The sequence below is a fragment of the Mastigoproctus giganteus genome, chromosome 7, assembly GCF_048544385.1.
Source record: "Mastigoproctus giganteus isolate SK-2022 chromosome 7, ASM4854438v1, whole genome shotgun sequence".
Lineage (NCBI taxonomy): Eukaryota > Metazoa > Arthropoda > Arachnida > Uropygi > Thelyphonidae > Mastigoproctus > Mastigoproctus giganteus.
The window spans coordinates 95417942-95440806 of NC_143581.1; the positions used below are offsets into that span (position 1 = coordinate 95417942).

The 22865-nt window shown below is 37.6% G+C and overlaps 1 protein-coding gene across 1 annotated transcript in view; it reads right to left on the bottom strand.

The window, feature by feature from the left end:
• LOC150083089 (ras-related C3 botulinum toxin substrate 1) overlaps positions 1-22865 on the bottom strand; it is a 118987-nt gene that overhangs the window by 40818 nt on the left and 55304 nt on the right. Inside the window, exon 4 of the mRNA XM_090377785.1 lies at positions 6612-6674. Coding sequence (XP_090233911.1) covers positions 6612-6674 — 63 coding nt within the window. The remainder of the gene's footprint in view (positions 1-6611; positions 6675-22865) is intronic.

Below are 22865 nucleotides of genomic sequence, written 5' to 3' on the forward strand. Positions count from 1 at the left end.
TGTCTAAATTTTCTGATGGCACAAAGGTGGGAGAGTGGTCAGTACAGGTGACCCCCGCTTAACGCTGATCATTCATTCCGGAAAAACAGAGCGCTAAGTGAATCCGCGCTAAGTGAGCGCCACTTTCCCATAAGGTAACATATGTATTTGTGAGCTGCGGTCGGTGCCATAGGATATTTCCTAATCAACAATAAACGGTAATGAAAAGATGCACAAATGTCGGTCAAAATATTTAATATTCAAATATTTGCACATATAAAATATTCTGCATTACATACGTATAATTATGTGGTAACTACTTGCGTATCAAAAGTAAACTTAAAATTCCAATTAAAATAATGAATTTAATTGATTTAATTTAATGGACGAATTTAATCATGGAAAATGTGTGGATTTTGAGTTGAACTTGGGCCCTCTTCCAAATAAACTAAAAGGGATATTAATTTTAAATGGCCCGCAGCGTTACCACCCAACAATAAAGTCAACTGATCCTTCGCCGCTTTGAAATTTGGCATATTTTTTGTTCTTTCAATATGAAACTTCTTTTAGGCATTCGTTTCCACAAAAGTTCCGCTTCATCTATGTTAAAAACTTGTTGAGAAATATAACACATAATACCCCTCTTCAATAATTTTAACAAGTTCTTTTTTGAAAGTTTCGGCTCCTTGATCTGCACTAGCGGCTTCTCCCTGGGTTTTAAATGTATTCTACCAGCCCTTACCAGTTTTAAATGGTTCCACATTTTTTTTTTTTTAGGCGAGTTTTCTTCAGATCATCATATTGGCTAATCTCTTTCTCTCTCTCTTTTTTTTTTTTTAAATATTTAACTTAACTGACTTCTGCATTGGAATATTATCTTCAATAAAATTAGTCTTTCCATTTCAATCCTAATAGCCATCCTAGTTTCTTGCAGTGGAACAGCTATCTTTGCCGCTGATAAAATTAATTTTTTATAATTGTTCTTACAGTTAAACTTGCAAGTCCTAAATTATGGCACACATCCGCTTGTCGTTGACCGGAATCGATTCGCTTCAAAACGTCTAATTTAATTTTCAAATTCAGGTCTTTTTCTTACATTTATAGTCTTCGTACTGCGCCCAGACGTTGTTGCTTTTTCATTCCTGTCGGTCATTATTAGCTCTTCGAAAATATAACTGCGTTGGTTGAATTAATGATACAATGTTCAAGTAAACTTTCCGTTACGCACGATGTCTAATACTGTACTGAGTGATGACTAGACTTCGGATAAATGCATATAACCCAAATATTACAAGCAATATATTCGATCATTTTTTAAAATGTTGATCTCGGAACTACGTAACAAGTCACTGTACTGCAATTAAATTAGCGTGCGAGAAAATTTCACTGAGCGTGGGAAAATTCCTCAAGTCGGCGTGGGAAACGTTTTAATGCTGTTTTGCTATTCATTTTCAAGCTATCGACTCCATCAAATGAAACGATTTCGTTAAATTTGTCAAAAATGTAATCTGTAAAAGAGCGTTATAGTGATCTGTGACAGCGTTATAGTCAGATATGGGTTATAATATAAGAACAGCGTTATAGCGAATCAGCGTAAAGCAAACCGCGTTATAACGGGGGTCTGTTGTAATAGTAATTAGACCATACTACACAGAATGCCAAGTCACTTGTCAGAATTTTTGCAAAGGTGGCAACCCGATCAATGCTGCTTGATTGTTTTCTGCAGAGTGAGTGAATACAGTCTTTTTTTGCCTCCTAGAAATTAGAAATCAATTATCAAATTATCCACATTTTCCTAAGTAGGTTTAACAATTTTTTAATTAACCTGCATGTTGGCTGCAGAGACATCCCCCCCCCCCCCCGCATGAATTTTAATTTAGTGTTCCTCATCCACTCTATTCACCAATTGTAACTCCCAGTATTTTTCGAAATAAGTGAATTTTTTTTTTTCCCAATGAAAATTCCAAAAATCTGTCAGTTATTATCCAAATCCAAAAACACTTGTAGTTCATTTCACAAATATACATGGTCTCAGTTCTAATCTCAATGATGTCCATTTCCACTTAGTCTGCCAAACCCCATGTACTTTTTCTGACAGAATCCAATCTTTGCTTCCACTTCTGTCAAAACCAGATGGTTCTATTGTCACTTCAGCCAAGGACAAAGCTGACCTGCTAGCACCTGATTTTTCTTCCAACTCATATTACCGATCTTGGTAAAACACCTACCAACATTCCCAGCACGCTCCATTCAATGCCTCCTGTGCTATTCCATCAAAAGGATGTCAGAAGGATTTTGACGAATCTTGATGCTAAGAAAGCTCCAGGTCCTGATGGTATTTCTCCACTTGTTTTCAAAACCTGCACTCCTGAACTTACTCCTGTTCTTTGCCGCCTTTTTTTCGCTTTCTTATTCCAAAGGTGTTTTTCCTTCTGCTTGGAAATTTGCTCATATTCAGCCAGTTCCTAAAAAGTGAGAAAAATCCCTCCTATCCAATTATCGTCCCATTTCAATTACATTTACTCTTTCTAAAGTAATGGAGAAATCAATTAACTGCCAACTCAAACTACCTAGAAACATTCCATCTGATCAACAATCGCCAGTACGGATTCTGTCAGTGTCAATCCACTGGTGATATTCTGGCTTATATTACACATTTACGGACAAATTCAATGGAAAAGTTCGGTGAAACACAAGCAGTTACTCTTGACATCTCTAAGGATTTTGATCATGTTTGGCATAAAGGTCTTCTAAACTAAACAAGTTTCCATCTTATGGTTTGCCAACTGTTTTTTTGTAATTGGTTAACCAATTTTCTGTCTGACTGCTCACCGAGGGTGATTATAGATGGTTCTGTCTTCTAACTTCTCCACTAATGCGGGTATCCCCCAAGGTTCAGTTCTTTACCCCACTCTTTTCCTCTTGTATATTAATGACCCTCTTCCATTGATCGGAAATCCTAGCCATAGTTTTGCTAATGATAGCAGATTGCATCGAGAAACCTTGCCCTGCTCAATCAGCTTAAACTTCTCAAATATCCGATACAAATTCCTTAAAAATCTCTTTTGGGTATTGCCCTGACTCTCTTTTGGAGTAAAGACAACTTAGTTGATTTCAATTCTTCTAAAATCCAGTCCCGTCTTATATCTCGCAAAAAGGATTCTTCCGCTCCTATGCTTATCTTTGGTAACACTCCGATTTCTAGGAAAGATGATACATCTCTTTTGGGTATTACCCTGACTTCTAATCTCACTTGGCACAGGCACATTACAAATATTGCTTCCTCTGCATGTAAAAAAAACTGTTTTCTCCCAAACAGCTGTTCACTCTGTACAAATCACAAATCTGCCCTACAATGGAATATTGTTCCCACATCTGAAAAACCTCTCGCAGGCTTCTAGATGCCATTCAGAAGAGGGCAATTAGGTTAATTAATGACTCATCTCTAACAGAGTCTATCCACTCTGTCTCATAGACATTGTTTCTGCTGCATGCCTTTTCAACAGATACTTCCATGGGCACTGTTCTTCTGAATTGGCTTCTTTAATTCCCACTCTCTTTCAAAACAGTCCAAATACGTGCAGCCCCCAGCCAACATCCATTTACTCTCGAACTTCAAACTCACAGAACCAACTTTTCATCTTCTGTGTTTATTCATTCAACTGCCATTTTCTGGAACTTTCCTTGAAATGTATTTCCTAAAAATTAATCTATAGATGTTAATTAATGGTCATTTAGTCATTAGATTTGAACTTTTATAGAAGTTCAAGTTTAGTGTCAACAAATATCTTCTTTTGTCTTCTCAACCTCCAACCCATGCACGGTACAAGCACTATAAGTTCTAATACTCTCATGTTTGGGGTTTTCATAAAAAAAAAAAAAAATAGAAATTGGATTTGGTTTATTTCTGGTTCATTTCATCAGAAATAAACCAAAAGCAGGAGGTGCCCCCTATGAAGTGCTTTAGAAATTAGCTGCCTGATTTGTTTGATTTTTCCAAGGTATGAGGTATAGCTCTAGCTATACCTCATACCAGAAACTTTTCCATTTTTTCTTTTCAAACAGAAAAATGTGAGCATTTTTCTGTTTGAAAATGAAAAACGGGGCTGTGAGGTATGAGCGCTATACCTCACAGGTATGGTGCTCATCACATGGAGTAGCTGATTTGCTTGAAATGTTTACACTGGGAACAGAAAAGAAATAGACTAACAGTTTCTTTGCATGCAAAGAAAACTTTCTTTGAAATGTATTTGACAATCACAAAATTTCTCTATTAGTTATCATACAAATAGGAAGAATGCAGGATCAAATATCAAATGTTATATATAATGCAAGTATTATGAAGAGCTGAATTTTAGCACATGTGCTCTTTAGCTATTCAGTCCACACAGATGAAGCTCCCAATACCTTTCAAAAAGCCTTCAGTTTAACTACTCTATTGAAATTCCAGAAATTTACATTAGGTTATTGTGCAAGCAGGAAAGAATTATTTTCTATTGAAAAATAGATTTATTTTTTACTGTAAAAACTGTAGTGTGGGACAGTGTTGTTCACCAAAATTACCCTCCGAATGTGCCGCAATGGATTTGCTCTTTAGAACAAAGTAGATGAGATAAATGAAGAGGAAAAGTTGGTTTTGTTATTTTGAATGACTAGCTGAGGCATGTCTCAGAACTGGTTTGGGGGGGGGGGGAGAGTTTGGGAGCACAACACAGAGTAGGAACATTATTCCATGGTAAGGTAAATTTGAGGTTTGTAAAGGAGCTTAAAAACAAAATAACATTAAGAATAAAAGAAATGTACTTTTTGTTGCAGAAGCAATATTTGCGATCTGCTAATGACAAGAAAGGTTAAAAGTCAGGGCTCCCCTGACTTTTAACCTAAAGATAGGTGATTTGGAGAAAGAGTTTCTGGATATGAGCATGGGAGTAGCAAACCTCCCCCCCCCCACCATAAAACAGCATAGAACTGAGTTTCAGAAGAACTGAATTTAGTCAAGTTTCCTTTTCCCCATTGAAGGACTACCTGACATATTAGTATTTGGTAGACATTTGAGAAGCCAAAGCTGTTTGTGCAGTGCAGGGTTTCCTCAAACAGGAAGATGGAATGTAGTGTGCTTACCATCAGCAAAACTATTTCCAGTCAGTGGAAGAAGGTAATTAATATACAGGAGGAGAGTGGGGAAAAAGAATAAAACTGGGGAAACACCAGCATTATTTCAGAAGTTGAAATGCAGATAGCCACCCACAATCACCTGAATGTGCTGCCTGGCTGAAGAAGTATAGTCAGTTCTACTATAATATGCATTTTTGCAACACGACTGATATAGTAGGGAATAATGCAAGTATAACACGATTTTCACGTTGGCTCATGTGCAATTTTGTCTGCGAGTAACACCAGGTGAATGCAAAACTTGCCACCAAGCTGAATGTAGGGACTTGTGCAGCAAAACATAAAAGTTAAGCTTAAAAAAATGTCGAATGTGTGAGAGCTATATTTCTCATTTACTGTAGTTGTTTTTTTTTTTTTTTTTTTTTTTTATGAAAACCCCAAACAAGAAAGGTATCAAAACCATGCACGGTACTTAGTACCGTGCATGGGTTGAAGGGGGATGCCGGAAACTTTGCTCTAGAGACTAAACATGGGTTTGGTCGGAGCCACAGTTTAACATGTGATATTGTAGGCCGACTCATGTTTTCAGGAGCTCACAGTTTTCTGTTTGAAAAGAAATTTTGTGAGGCGGGTAAGCGTGAGCAGAGCAGCACATTTCTGGAGGTCACTACCATAAAACACAAAAAAAAAAAAAAAAAAAAAAAAAATTCCAGTTCATGTTTTATTGTACTTTTCTGTTAGCGCAATCTAATTATAAATGGGTAGTAAACTATCTTATTGCCTTTGTGATAATACTGATAGATGGAATTCTATGGGATTTTATGTTATAATGGTGAAATGTTATAGTTTCCATGAAATCTTCAATTATATATAAAAAAAATAATTTCAGAATCTCTTCACATTCCTATTTTTTAAGCTTCGTAAACTTGTCATTCCATATCTCACTTCACAATTTGTGCGTGTTGTATTCATCATTATTCATTGCTTATCTTTTTTTTACTGTTTTAAATTTTACAATAAAAAAACAAAAAAAAAAGTTGAACAGAAATATCAATTAGTAAGTATATATTACAGTGCCATATTTACTGCAATATTTATTACAAATTTAAGATGTTTAAACCTGTGTTAGCAATTTTATTGTGTTTAACTTTTTTAATGTTTTACTTACCAGCCTGAAAGTTTTTTTTTTGAGTGCCCTGCACCTATCTCTATTTTTCCCATAAGCCCTGTCGTTTTTAATACGTGAAATACTATAACATGAAGATTTTTTAGGAACACACGTACCGCATTATAGCAGAACTGACTATATAGTAACATCTGGCAATTTGCTGATGCCTATTTCAGATTAATTTTCCTCCTTCCCTCGTGGCTAATAATAATGGCTTTCCAGATTTACTGAGAGTGGTTAAGAAAATGATAGTAAAAGGGAGTCTATTATAATTAATTAGGTAGGTTTTCAAAATAATATCTCAAACCATAAAATATGCATTTATCATGAATTGTTTCAATTCATACCTTACCTTTGCTCTGACATTTTCAAATGATGCTGGATTCACCAAGGAAAAACATATGAGAAAGACATCCTGTAAAAAAAAAAAAGAAAGAAATTTACAATATATATTTTTTTTATAAACAAGGTTTAATCTGGATATTTAAAAACTTGTCCATAAGGAGAGATCAGAAAGTTAATGGTGTCAAAACATTCAATGTTCTTGGACAGTGACATGCAAACTCTGAATCAGTTATTTAAAAAAACATAACCACTAGTAAAAGGCAGAAACAAAACCCAACTTAACTGGAATTCATTCCTTTTGTGCACGAAACAAAAATAACTTATTTAACACACTATCTTAAAGATGTAATTCTCTCTCTCTCTCAGGTAACTCAGAATTTTTTTTTTTTGGCTGGTGAAGCTTAAGCCTCGGGCTTCCTTGCACCATATAGCTAATAATAATAACTACCATCAGGGATAAAGGGAAAGGTTTTGCTTTCGTAAAGGTGACTACATTGGTCTCAGCCAGTTTTTAAATTTATACAGTGGGACCAACTGATGTTACCAGCAGCAAATTCTAAATAGGAAGCATTAAGGGAAGTAATCATGGAAGCTACTAGGCTTTTCATACCGAATAAGAAATACTGTTCAAGATTTAGGCCTAAACAGCTGCGAGATGAACTCATGACACTTGTGTCAGAGAAGAAAAAGGTATGGGATGCATATAAATTATCAGCAGACACAAAAGCCTATGATAGATATAGCTAGTCTGTAGTCAAGTTACAAAGGAAGTTAGGCAAGCAAAGCCAGATTACAAGAAATCTTTGGCAAAGGATGCTAAGAAAAACAGCAAGGACATTTAGTTATATAAACTCTATACATCCCCTTTTGTCCCCTTCCTTCCAGTAGAGAAGGAAGGGGACAAATTGGATTGGTCCACTTGATATTGTTGGTTCAACTGTTGATGATCCTGCTCAGATAGCTGAAACCTGAATGAGTATCTTACATCTACATTCACAAGAGGAATTAAGGGAGGAAAATGCCAGAAGTTTATCAAACTGTAGTGGAGTGCTTAAAGATTTTGTAATAACTGAGAGCAAAGTGGAGGAGAAATTGTTGAAGCTAAACATAAGAAAGGCATCCAGAGTGGATGGGATCTATCCAGTTATATTAAAGGAGGTAGCAAAGAAGTAAACAAACCCTTAGCCATAATTATGAGAGCACTCTTGGATTCAGGGGAAGTCCCCACAGACTGGAGATGGGCAAATGTATCCTAAATTCACAAAGGAGCATCTAAAGGCGACACGAGTAATTACAGACCAGTTAGTTTAACTTGTGTTAAGAGGAAAATAGAGGAGTCACAGGACCACCTAGACAAGACTTCAGAAATAATTCAGACACAGCATGGGTTTGTTAAGGGAAAGTCTTGTCTGATAAATTTGATTGGATGATGTCGTTACAAAAGAACTGGATGCAAAAAAAAATAATTTTGATATCATCTACTTGGATTTCAGGAAAGCTTTTGATACTGTTGACATGGAAGACAACTGTACAAACTAGAGCAGTATGGCATTAAGAGCTTTTTTTTTTTGATTTGGTAGTTGTTGGCGCATCGGCTTCTGTGGCCATATTGCACCTCCCAAGGTTTTTGCAGTACTTTGATCCAAGCCCGAGGCGGGAATCGAACCCGCGACCTTTGGGTTGCCGGGCAGGTACTTTACCCACTCGGCTAGCCCGGTCGGCTCCATTAAGAGCAAGTTGCTACAGTGGATGAAAGAGTGTGAGAAGACAGAGAGGTAAACAATGGATGCAGCTCTTTGTGGACTAATATTATTAGTGCAGTCCCCCAGGGTTTGGTGTTGGGCCTACTGTTGTTTTGTATATTTATCAATGATATTAATAAAGTATATCAGGCTTAATTTTGAAGTTTGCAGATGATACAAACTTTGTATCATCTGCAAACAGGGTTGTTAATGACACTAATGGCAATGTGCTACTGCAACAGGATTTAGAAAAGTTAGGTAGATGGGCTGAGAAGTGGCAGCTGAGGTTTAACATTGACAAATGCAAAGTACTGCATATGGGTAGCAGTAATAGAAGAGAAACATAACATACGAACTGTGTGATACTACACTCAGGGTGGTAGAAAATAAAAGGCATGGGAGTAATTGTGCAGTCAGATATGAAATTTTCTGAGCAATGCAGACAGGTGCTGGAGTAGGTAATGGGGTATTGTCGATGATATCCAGGAATTTTCCTAGTAGGGAAAAGGAGTTATCCCTTTGTGTAAGCCGATGGTCAGGCCATGCCTTGAGTACTGCATACGGGTCTGGAGGCCTCATTTTAGGAAGGATGTAGAGTTGCTTGAGTGAGTACAGAGAAGGGCAACAAGATTGGTGAGGGGAATGAAGGGGTGGTATTACCAAGAAAGGCTGAAGTTCTGCAAGTTGCCACATCTGGAAACAAGGTACCTGTGGGGTGTGTGATTGAGGTGTGAAAGGCCTTGAATGGGTTGAGCAGGCTCAATTCTGATGGGATTCTTCCACTTATTCAGATTACGAACCTAAGAGGGCATAAATTCAAATCGAAGAAAGTAGGTTATAGAATAGATGTGCGGAAATTGCCTTTAGCCATCGTGTAGTTGAATGCCGGAACAAGCTTCCATCTGTCATTGTGGAACTAGACAAACATTTAGAGGGAATGAATATGTGTGAATTTTTTTTTTTTTTTGGCTGATGCTACATAACCTTTCTTTCTTGCATCTCATAGATCTATTATTACTACTAGCCTCATTATTCTTTTGTAATTCTAATTTATTTATAGGGAAGGGCAGTGTTTTGCCATGTATTTCTGGACTCCATAGGCAATGCTCATTAAGAAGTGATAATGCATAATTATATTAGTTTTTAATAATATTTAGGTTATTTTTAAAGGCGTAACTATGCCAATGCAGTGTATTGGGGGCTCACTGCCCTCCTGCCCAAAACAGAAAAAAATTCAGTTGAGTAAAAATGTAAGTTTAGTTATGTTTATGATAAAATTTACTTGTAAAATAATAAGAGGAGTTTACCTCAAGATAAAATTTACTATGTCTATGAACAACAATTTTTTTCACACGATGCATGTTAACTAACATGTTTACTGTTAGCTAGCTGCACAGCACAAGCAAAACTGATGTGTTGTTATTTGGTTTTTAGGAGCATTAGCAACTAATTAGCATTAGCAACTCACGGGTTCAAACCCCGGTCTAATCAAAAAGCGTGTGCTACGCACTACTGCTCCTGCCCACCAAACTGATGTGAAAAGAGGTGAAGTGGTATTAGCATAGTTGCTGTTTCCAGGGAAATTTTTAAGGATTTGTGACTGCAGAGGCCAAAGTCAAATAGGGGCCCCCCACTTATTGGGGGTCATTATTACTGAGTACAGCTGCTCCCCGACTTAAGTGAATCTGGTTAAAGGTTACGTTCACACAGGACTCTAAGTCGAATTTTACGCAAGTTGGAATTTCCCTAACTGCCTATACAGCACTCGTAACTATGCACACTGAATTTGATTGAAGCAAAAAAAGAAATGTTTGTCGAACATGTAAATAGAATTATTTATTCAATTTTTTTTATTTCACTTGCAGGAAAAATTAAAGTGTGCTTTGAAATGTACAATAAAAAGATTAAGACAAGTGTCACTACAAACACCTCAGGGGCACTCGCATCTAAATCTGATTTTCCATCATTATTGTGAAAAATAATTCCTTGATAAAAATGTAAAATAAGAGGTCAAAAAGTTATGTTCTTTGACTTTAAAAATAAAGTAACAATAAAAACAATTTTAATAGAAACTTTTAACTTAATTATTGTACAATAAAATGGTATAATAATAAAATTTAAACACTTAACAAGTTAAGTTTAAGTATGCTTATGGTTTTATATTACAAGTTTTCTTGGTTTATTATTATTATTAGAAATTTTTATCCCTGCTTTAGAAAATATTTAGATTGAAAATGAGGCCCCTCTTCAGGTGAGGCCCCCCGGACATAGCTGGTTTGGTCGTAGCATTAACATAGCACTTCTTTAATACGAGCACCGTTGCACATGCAATAGTATTCACTGTTGAAGCAGAGAGATCTAATTCCTGTGCAATAGATGACAAACTTTGCCCTGCTTCGTACTTCTTCATTTTTACCATTTCTAAATCAGTTTTGTTTCATTTCCTAGCACTGCCACCACTTTCACTTTCCTTTGGTCACTTTCCCTTCAAACCCACAAAATTCCAGTTATCGGTATTATCACAAATGTAATAAGATTGAGTTTACTACCCATTTATAATAGATAGCGTTAACAGAGAAGTCCAATAAACCGGAAAGTGCATATTGCTTTTATTATTTTATGGTAGTGACCTCCAAAAATGTGCTTTAGAAAAATATCACGAAGCATTCAAAATTGATTCTTATAACTGAACATATGATAATGATGAAAGTGTAGTGCATTTTCATTATTTGAATTGGTTTCTTGAAATTTTCTTCTATAAATTAACCAGTGCCTACTTATTTTATGTTACGATTGTCTCCGACCAGACCATGTAGCCCTTCCTCTCAGCCATTAGCAGTGTCTGTAAACGTGTCGGCTGTCTATTTTGTTTTTGCATCCTTTAGTTAAGTGATTTTTGTGTTGTGCTTATTTGATATAAATTTATATAAAACTAATACAATTTCCATTATAAAAAAGGACCTTTCAGAGAGATAAATAGCTTAGTTATATAGAGAAAATTAACTTCTGAGGTCTTGGAACGAATTACCAAAAAAAAAAAAAAAAAAAAACCCCCTTATGTTATTAGGTTCTCATTACGATATTTTCACACTTCCATTTATTCCTAATTCCATAGTAAAGTAGCAGATTCATGATTTTCACTCAATGTGTTATGTTTATATTATGAGATGAAACAGGGATCACCTTTATTTTTTTTTTTGCTATAGGATGGCTTTTTTCGACCAACTCTCCGAATACATGTTCATTTATTGCACGAAGTGACAGTTTCGATGCGTTTGATAGACTTTGAACACCCCCATGGTAGAACCTATATAAACTGCATCGCAGTTTTTACATGTGATGCTGTATACAAGATCATGTTGTAATTGAAAGATTGTGTTTAAAGGTAGATTTCTAAAAAAAAAAAAAAAATTATATTGTGGCTCTGCGGGCCTAGTTGTTGAATGTGAAACGCTTGCCTTTCAGAGGATAAATGGGCCTGTTATACTGGAATCCATAGTGATATGGAATAACGATAATGTATATATCCAGTAAAAATATCTTTAATTATAAATAAATACTTTGGAGCTTTCAAGGCTGAATGTGCCTCTTTATCAACAAATAGAATGGAACCTTTAGAGATAAAAATTATTTTAAAGGACACAGAATTGTGCATGCAGAGAGGTGTGCAAGGATGTGCGTAGTTTTGCCTCCAGCACTTATCTTGACCTAAAACAGTTGCCTTTAAGATGGGGTGTAGTCTCATGCCTTTGCAGCAGTTCATGGCTCTCAAATTACACAATATATTAAGTGACTAACCAGAGGCGGTGGCGAAAGTGTCAGGACTGGTCAATTACTTCGTAGTGCCACTTGGGATTGAGGTCGTGGTGGGTCGACCCGAAGTGTTTTGAAATTGTGGACCAGTCGGTCCCAGCAGGGGGAATCGATCTGTCATGTTCTGCGAGGCAGCCTTGAAGATGTCTCGAGGTCTCTCCTATGTAGCAGCTGTCACAATCTTTGCAGGCTATGCGGTATACCACACCACTGCTTAAGAGAGGGGCGACCGGAGTCTTTACGTTGGAAACTAGAGAATGTAATTTTCTACCAGGCAGCTGCACGCATTTTATGTGGTATTCTCTGAGGATTTTTGAGATCCAGTGCGACATATGCTTGGATATGTAGGAAATGTAGGTGGTAAGCACATTGTCCTGAGTTGATGGTGGTCTCGGGTGGACTGTGAGCTCGTGCACTTGTTCAATATGCGAGTTGGGTAGCCACAATTGATCAAGTCTATCCTCACTCTGGAAATCTCGTTGCACCTAGCTTCATCTGAGCAGAGTGACTCCAAGCCCTGGAGAACAGAGTGCGGGCAGTGCTGTTGAGATGGCTAGGGGCATGGCCAGATCTGTAGTTTGCGAACTGTCCACACCACACTGGCTTACGGTATGCTGAGGTTTCTAGATGTGGGCCCATGCGTTTTACCAGGACATCCAAGAATGGGAAAGATCTGTCTATTTCTATCTCTAGAGTGAACTGGATGAACGCTGACAAGGAATTGAGATATTCTAGCAATGTTGCTTCAGAGCCACGTGGGATGACTAAAGATGTCATCGATGTAACTACACCAGGTTGTTGTAATAGGTACTGGTGGGTTCAGGAATATCTGTTCTTCCATGGCGATGTTGGCCACAACGGAATTAACAGGGGCCCATGGCAGTGCCATGTACAGTAAATAAGGTGGATGTGGCAAAAACTTGGCACCTATGGCAGTGATCACTGGCTGCACAATATTATCTGTATGGGGCCTGACATTGCTTTGATGGAGAAACCACTTCACACCAGAAAGTTCTTGACATTTCTCATGAATTGTGTGGCAAAGTTCGACTCTGAGAACCTCAGAGTATGCTTCCTTATTCATAGTTGTTCCGTGAGGAGCAAAATGTGTAAGAAGAATGCCTTTATGTCAAAAAACAACTATTTATTTGTCAGCTGAACAAGAAGCTCAAAATTTGAAGTCATGGGGGAAAATAATGGAGTCACTGATTAAAGAAGTGGTGTTGGGTCACCTAGACAAGACTGCAGCAGTGATAGTTCAAACACAGCTTAGGTTTCTTAAGGGGAAGTCTTGTCTGATCATTCTTCAAACAGGCCTCTGAGGTTGGGTATATTCATACTGTGGATTTTAGTGTTTTGCACCAACCTTACGTAAAAATAAAAACACAAAGGAAACTGGACTTTTAATAACTGTGTTTATAATAAATTATAATAACCTGTATTTACAATAAATTTAACTTTACGATAAACTATACATATAAAATATTAAAATCTGCTACATTAAGAACAATAAAATGCATTAAAATATACTAAGTTAAAAGCGATAAAAAACCATAGCTTTCAAAGGCTCCAGCCTTCTTCTTCAGCTGAAGAAGAAGGCTGGAGCCTTTGAAAGCTATGGTTTTTTTTTTTTTTTTATCGCTTTTAACTTAGTATATTTTAATGCATTTTATTGTTCTTAATGTAGCAGATTTTAATATTTTATATGTATAGTTTATCGTAAAGTTAAATTTATTGTAAATACAGGTTATTATAATTTATTATAAACACAGTTATTAAAAGTCCAGTTTCCTTTGTGTTTTTATTTTTACGTAAGGTTGGTGCAAAACACTAAAATCCACAGTATCTTGTCTGATCAATTTGATGGGATACTACTATGTGGTCACAAAGGAACTGGAAGCAAAAAAAAAAAATTTGATATCATATACTTGGATTTCAGGAAAGCTTTTGATACTGTTCACATGGAAGACAACTGTACAAACTGGAGTAGTATGGCATTAAGGGCAAGTTGCTGCAATGGATAAAGGGATGGTCGAGTGGGAGATGGCAGAGAGCAGTAATAAATGGCCACTGTTCTACATAGACTAATGCTATTAGTGGAGTCCAACAGGGTTTGGTGCTGGGCCCACTGTTGTTTTGTGTATTTATTAATGATACTGACAAAGGTACATCAGGCGTATTGTCCAAGTTTGAAGATGATACAAAGGTTGGCAGGGTTGTTAATGATAGTAAAGACAGAATGCTTTAGCAAGAGAAAAGTTAAGTAGATAGGCTGAGAAGTGGCAACTGAAGTTTAACATTGACAAATGCAAAGTGCCATTTATGGGTAGCAGTAACCCAAGAGAAACGTACCAACTGTGTAGTACTAAACTCAGGGAGGTGGAGAATTAAAGACCTGGGGGTAATTATGCATTCGGATATGAAGTTCTCCAAGCAGTGCAGACTGGCTGCCAGAGAAGGTCATGGAGTTTTGTCAATGATATATAGGAATTTTGCTAGCAGAGATGAGGTGATTATATCTCTGTATAAGGCAATGGTTAAGTCAAACCTCGAGTTCTACATACAAGTCTGGAGGTCTTATTTTAGGAAGGATGTAGAGTTGCTAAAATGAGTACAGCAAAGGGCAACAAGATTGGTGAGAGAAACAAAGGGGTTCTCTTACCAGGAGAAGCTTAAATTCTGTAAATTGCAGCATCTGGAGACTAGGCACCTGCAAGGTGATCTGATTTAAGTGTACAAGGCCTTGAATGGTTTGAGCAGGCTCAATGCTGATGGGATACTTCTAATTGCTCAGATTAAGAACCTGAGGGGCATAGATTCAAACTGAAGAAAGACAGTTGTAGAATAGATGTGCAAAGTTTGCCTTTAGCCAGTGGGTAGTTGATTGCTGGAACAGACTTCCATCTGTTGTTGTGGAAGTTGATAGTGTAAATAAATTTAAGGCTGTTTGTTTGTTTGTTATTTGGTTTTTAGGAGCATTAGCAACTAAGGCCATATTTCTCCGGGATATGCGGTGGTCATTCCCTGACTTTTCCGCATCCTCCGACTTTTGTGGTGACGGGCTCGAACCCCGGTCTAATCAAGAAGCATGTGCTAAGCACTGCTGCTCCTTCCCACCTGGCTACGGAGGCGCCAGATTTAAGGCTGAACTAGACAAACATTTGGAGTGAATGGATGGGCAAAATGGAAAAGTTTTTTTTTTTTTTTTTTGGCTGATGCTCTATAAGCTTGCTTTCTTGCATTTTATGCCTCAACTAATGCTAATCAGAATGCTTGTCTCTGGATCACAGTGAAAAATCTAAGTTTCATTATGTCACTATTCAATTTAAGAAGTTTTTATCCTCTGTTTCAAAATAATCAAGCATTTCTTTACATAAGTCTTACCTTTTGCTGATTTTGTTCTGGAGTCAAAGTGTGTAATCAAGTGGGCACAGATTCAAGACATTTTCAGGTGATCGTTCACAATACTGTGAGCACTACCATACAAAACAGACACTAACAGCTAATTCACAAAGTTTAATTTGCATGTCTTCATCCAAGATTTCCCTGGCTGTTACAATTTACTAAGGAGTTGAGGAGGAAGGCTGACCAGGTCTTGGGTCATCTGCAACAAACTCATGGCCTTCACTAATCCACTTGTGCCATTTAAATATGGTCACCCTACCAAGACACTCAAATACCATACACTTCATTCATCTCTTTAACTCAGTGGTTTAACCTTTTTTTTTAATAATGGCACCCCTAAGTAATTTATTTTGTTTTGCGGCACACCTACTCAATTTTCTGCCTGTTAGACCCAATTCTCTCTCTCTGTATATATGGGTGATTCACTACCAGTGCGACAAACTTGCAGGAGGTGTAGGGGCCACAAAGACGAATCGGAATCACATAGCATTGCAGGGTCCGAAATGCTTTCATCATGCGGTAGAGGACATTGAACGGGAGGTCGTGTGAACAGCGATCCCGCTGGAAGTCAGCATTTGCGAACTGTTTCTGTTGAAGAAACCAAGTAGTGAAAGTCCTCCGCATGCTCCAAATGATTGGACACGTTGCAGATGGTATGAACTCGTTTGGTTTGTTGACGGTATCCTCCATACAGTGGATTGGGAAATACCCAATCATTGGCCTATCGCTTGAGTACTCTTACTCGGATTGTCTTCTGCAAGACGTAGGACATTCTCTCCTCATTGTCTGGTGTCCTCGTCGTTCGCTCACGATTCATGGTACCTCTCATGAAACAACCAGTCTCACGTAACCTTCGGTGCACATGTGCGAAAATCGTATGATGAGGAACATGCCTGTGCAGGAAATGTTCCTAGTACAAGCGGAGAGTGGCGTGCCCGTTACAGTCCGCAGCTCCATACGCGAGGTGCATGTCGGCCAGTTCAATATTTGAATACTTATCCATCCTACTGCCTCGGGAACCGGTTCGCAAATGCTGACTTTCAGCGGGATCGCTGTTCACGCGAACTCCCATTCAACGCCCTTTACCACCTGACGAAGGCATTTCGGACACTGCAATGCTATGTGATTCCGATTCGTCTTTGTGCCCCCTACACCTCCTGCAAGTTTGTCGCACTGGTAGTGAATCACCCTGTATATATATATAAAATATTAAAAATATATGTTATACAATAATATAATTATAAAAATTACATTTCATAATACAAATTATATATATGCAGTATATAATTTTATTCTTTATATAAAGGTACTAAGTAAACAATTATAAATCACCACAAAATTAAAAAAGATACTGTACATCTTTTTATAATGAAATAAACATAAATTAAAAAAAAAAAAAAAAGTTTAAGTAACTTAAACCCAAATTACACGGCACCCCTGGAATGTTGTTGCGGCACCCCGGTTGAAGACCACTGCTTTAACTGTTTACTATGCATTTAAGCCCTGTTCACTTTGTATGTCCACTTTGCTGTTCACTGTGTATGTCCGACACGATACTTGCTTCAAAATGATTGTCAGTGACAAATGGGCAAGGGGGGAACTCCAGAATCTGCTCAGTAGTAATCAGGGAGAGCACCTCCAGCAGCAGTTATGGAAAGCATGCAGTGTAAATAAAATCTTGCTCATACAATTCGATCAATTCGGCCCTGGAAAGACTGTGCAAGGCTCAAGGGGTAGAATTTTTTTCAGCCTGGACTGTACTTGTAAACAGGAGAGACTGCTTCTATAGGGATGGGATACACCTAAATAGAAAGGGTGCAAGAATATTTGCTGATGCTATCGAGGCAGTGTTAGGTGGGTCGGAAAACTGCTAGCTTGGGGGGGGATACAATGACTAATAGTTTAACAGTAGCCATAGGCTGATGTGAAGGTGATTCTTGCACAACTTCTATTAGAATAAGTAGCGACCTGGAGCGTGGGGGGTTTCAGGGACGGATGGCAGTCATCCTGAAATAGGTGGGTATATGGGATGTTTTAGGGTAACTAAGAATAGGAGTAAGAGCATGTATACAAATGCCAGAAGTATAGTAAATAAATCAGATGAATTTGAAGTGTTGGTCAAGACATCAAAGGCAGATATTGTTGGGATAGCAGAGACATGGTGTCACACAGATATAAGGAATGCTGAACTGGAATTTGCGGAGTACAATGTGTACAGAAAGGATAGACAGGATAGGAAGGGAAGAGGTGTTATGCTGTTAATTAAGAAAAACAAAATCAAAAGAAGTGCGTCCAGTTGATATAGATGAACAGTGCACTGTTGAGTCAGTTTGGTGTGACATAAGCACTGCAAAAGCAAAAATAAGAGTCTGTTATAGGCCTAATGACTCGAATGAGTACAATGAACAATTGTACAGAGAAATAGAGTGGGCTAGTGAATCGGAATGTTTTATAATGGGGGATTTTAACTTCCCAGATATTGACTGGAACTTGTGGGTTGGTCACTCACACACTAGTCAGACTTGTGGATTTATTGGATGATTGTTTTCTGCAGCAGCATGTTCGAGAGGCAACCAGAGAAAGTAATACTCTTGATCTGGTTATCTGCAGTGATCATTTGTGTATTAAGAATTTGCAGATAAAGGAACCACTAGGTGGCAGTGATCACAGTGTACTGATGTGGGATTTACTTAAAGATTTAATTACCATCAGGGGTAAAGGAAAGGGTTTTTGCTTCCGTAAAGGTGAGTACAGTGGTCTCCGACAGTTTTTAAATTCTGTACAGTGGGATAAACTGACAATGTTACCAACAGTAAATTCTAAGTGGGAAGCATTCAAGGAATTAATCGTGGAAGCTACTAAAAATTTCATACCTATTAAGAAATATTGTTCAAGGTTTAGGCCTAAATGGTTATCAAATGAACTAATGAGACTCGTAACAGAGAAGAAAAATGCATGGGATGCATATAAATTATCAAGCGACTCAGAAGCCTATGGCAGATATAAGCTAGTCTGTAATCAGGTGACAAAGGAGGTTAAGCAGGCGAAGGCAGATTACGAGAAATCTTTGGCAAAGGATGCTAAGAAAAACAGCAAGGATTTCTTTACTTATATAAACTCTAAAAGTTGATTGGTCCACTTGAAATCGATGGTTCGACAGTTGATGATCCTGCTCAGATAGCAAACAAACAATGAGCATTTTGCATCTACATTCACACATGAGGAATTGTGTGTGAATGTAGTCAGACTTTTGGCAGAAGAAAATGGCAGAAGGTTACAAATTGTAGCAGGATACTTAATGATTTTGTAATAACTGAAAGCAAAGTGGAGGAGAAATTGAAGTTAAGGATAAGAATGGCACCTAGGGTGGATGGGATCTATCCAGTTATATTAAAGGAGGCGGCAAAGCAACTAAGCAAACCCTTAGCCATAATTATGAGAGCATCCTTGGACTCAGGAGAGGTTCCCATGGATTGGAGATGTGCAAATGTATCACCAATTCACAAAGGGGGATCGAAGGGTGACACAAGTAATTACAGACCAGTTAGTTTAACTTCTGTTCTGGGTAAAATAATGGAGTCACTGGTTAAAGATGCATTGCAGGATCATCTAGACAAGACTGCAGCAATAATTCAGACACAGTAAGGGAAAGTCTTGCCTGACAAATTTGATAGGGTATTATGATGTGGTTACAAAGGAACTGGATGCAAAAAATAATTTTGATATCATATATTTGGATTTCAGGAAAGCTTTTGACACTGTTGCGCATGGAAGACTATTGTACAAATTGGAGCAGAATGGTATTAAGGGTAAGTTTCTACAATGGATAAAAGGATGGTTAAGTGTGAGAAGACAGAGGGTGGTAATTAATGGGTGCTGCTCTTCTTGGACTAATGTTATCAGTGGAGTCCCACAGGGTTCGGTGTTAGGTCCACTGTTGTTTTGTATATTTATCAATGATATTGATGAAGGTATATCAGGCTTAATGTTGAAGTTTGCAGATGATACAAAGGTTGGCAGGGATGTTAATGACAGTAATGGCAGTGTGCTACTGCAACAGGATCTAGATAATTTGAGCAGATGGGCTAAGAAGTGGCAACTGAAGTTTAACCTTGACAAATGCAAAGTACTGCATATGGGTAGAAGTAACCCCAGAGAAACGTACCAATTGTGTGGTACTACACTTAAGGTGGTAGAAAATGAAAAAGACCTGGGAGTAATTGTGCAGTCAGATATGAAGTTTTCTGAGCAATGCAGACAGGCTGCCAGGGCAGGTCATGGGGTTTTGTCAATGATATATAGGAATTTTGCTAGCAGGGAAAAGGAGGTGATTATCCCTCTGTATAAGGCAATGGTCAGGCCATGCCTTGAGTACTGCGCACAGGTCTGGAGGCCTCATTTTAGGAAGGATGTAGATTTACTTGAATGTGTACAGAGAAGGGCAACAAGATTGGTGAGGGGAATGAAGGGATCCTCTTACCAAGAGAGGCTTAAGTTCTGCAAATTGCAGTGGCTGGAGACTAGGCACCTGCGCGGTTATCTGATTGAGGTGTGTAAGGCCTTGAATGGGTTGAGCACGCTGAATTCTGATGGGATCCTTCCACTTGTTCAGATTACGAACGTAAGGGGGCATAAATTCAAATTAAGAAAAGACAGATGTAGATTAGATGTGCAGAAATTTGCCTTTAGCCAGCGGGTGGTTAATTGCTGGAACAAATTTCCATCTGTCGTGGAAGTTGATAGGTTGAATAAATTTAAGGAACTGGACAGGCATTTGGAGGGAATGGTGTGATTTTGTTTTTTTTTTTGGCTGATGCTGCATAAGCTCATACACTTACTTTCTTGCATTAAATGCCACTGCTACTACTACTACAACCAAGAATAAGTAATCTCTCCACTTGGGAAGTTTAACTTATTCAAGAATTAAATTATCACCCCTCATACAAGTTAGTGCACTGCATCAGTCGTGTATATAGCTAAAATACTGATATACACTGAAATTTGCATTACATTATATTGCATTGCATTGTGAAATTCTTCATAATAAGTTGCCTATCTCTCATGATGTGAATAAGTGAGGCCTTCATAAGTAGAAAAGCCTATTGTTACTTTCAATCGAGTACCATCCCCACACAGACAGTAGTGTTCAGTTAATTGGGCCCCCCTTCGAATGGTGGGTAGGTACCCAAGGTGTAAGAGCTAACAGCCCAGCTGTGACTTATGAAGGGTTTAAATAACTCCAAAATGCTGATACTCAGCATTAGCAAAAGGCACATGATGCAAGAAAATAGCATCAGCCAAAAAAAAAAAAAAAAAAACCCTTATTTCACCCATCCATTCGCTCCAAATGTTTGTCATGTTCTGCCTTGAATCTATTTAAGCTATCAACTTCTACAACTTTTAATTGGTGGCATTGAACAGAGAATAAGTAATGACTTCTGTACTTAAGAAATGTCACTTATTCAAGTATAAGAGATATGCACCTTTGTAATGTAATGGTGCCTTTTACACAAATTTTAGTTTATATTAATGTTTAGCTATGTACAGAACTAATGCAAGTGCACTAACTTTCATGTTAAAATTTTCATAGCTTGAGTCTTTATAGACTTATGAGTTCCAATCTCACTCCATTTGGCATCTCTCATTGTGTGAATAAGTCTTAACTGGGTTGTCAGATCATACAATTTGAATATCTGTCCAACTCACAAATGAGGGGATTACAGCCAGGTAACCATGTGCAGACAACTAGGAAGAACCACAGCACAAACAAAAAAAAAAAAAAAAATTTTTTTTTCAGAGAAAATAGGACCTCCTAAAAGTTCACGAAATTTGTTAAAATTGTCAAGAAACCAACATCATAAGGCTAACTTTATATTTGTAAAATATTTAGCCTAATAGTTATAATTATCTGTTATTAAATTTTTTACTTTCCAGTTCATGTGTAAAAATATAATTGATTATAATTATTAATTATCTTTGTATAGCAACTGGCCACACAACAGCATAAGCTAATCACGCAAAGCAATACTAAATCTACACACTGAGGGGGTGGGGGGGGAATTGGCAGGTGGCATTAGTCACTTGTGGACAGCTGCATGACAGTGGTAACCAGACAATTGGGACTCGCCAGAACTTTACTGGTACCGACATTCTGATAAGTAAATGAACAACCTGGGTGCAAGTAACTAGGAAACAGGCCAACTGGAGCTGTGAACTGTAAAATTATCTCACTATGCACAGTTGTTCATTATACTCATCAGTCATTAGGCCTATAACACACCAAACTGACTCAATATTGCACTGTCCACCTATGTCAAATGGATGCACTTTCCTAGATTTTGTGTTTCTTAACTAACAACATAACTCCCTCCTCTCCTATCCTACCTGTACACATTTTACTCTCCAAATTCCAATTCTGCATTCCTGATATGTGTGCCACCATGTCTCTGATATCTCAAGAATATATGCAGCTCAATCCATCAAATTTATTTACTAAAAAAAATGCTGAGAAAACAAGTAACAAGAGGAAAATATCAGCATTTGGGTACCTAACGATCAAAATGAAGTAATTTTAGCAAGGATACTGCACAGCTTATTGCAAACTATCAGCCAGAACTGTCCCACTAACAGCTAATGATTAAAATGGGTATGTAACGGGCTGCGATTTTTACAAAAATAAGAATGGCAGTAATAAACAAAATAATAATTTTTACTGTATTTTTTGTTACTAAAGTAACCTGTAAGAAATCACATACTCATTGTTATTTACCTATGTATTATAATTATTTTATATTTTTTAATAAATAATTAACTATTATTAACAGATTTTTTTTTTTTATAAACAGTGCATTTTTTAGAGCAGTTGGCAGGTTAAAAAGATTAAGAACCCCTGGTCTAGGTAAAAACTACTCAGGATATAATTATTTCCAGAGAGCAACCTCACAGCGCCAATTCACTTTCTGAAAGACTGCATTGAATGTTTGTGGGAGCCGAATGTTCACAACTGCCATTTCCTGGAACTGAACAGAGCACGATTACCATCGTGACCCCAAGAGAAAGATGCACTGCTCATTGCCATTCAGAATAATGTTTCCCCCTTCCCAATTCAGACGTATAAGACTGTACCAAATAGACTGCCAACCTGTGAGTGCGGTAAATTCTACACTAGGAAGCAACACAGCTGGCTGGGGCAGTGATGTGGTACCCAGCATCTGCAAAAGCTATACTTTTTACTTTAAAAGTCCCAATATCCTTCAAGACTAATGTAATTGTACCCAGAGTTTCTACAGGCTTGGTCCACC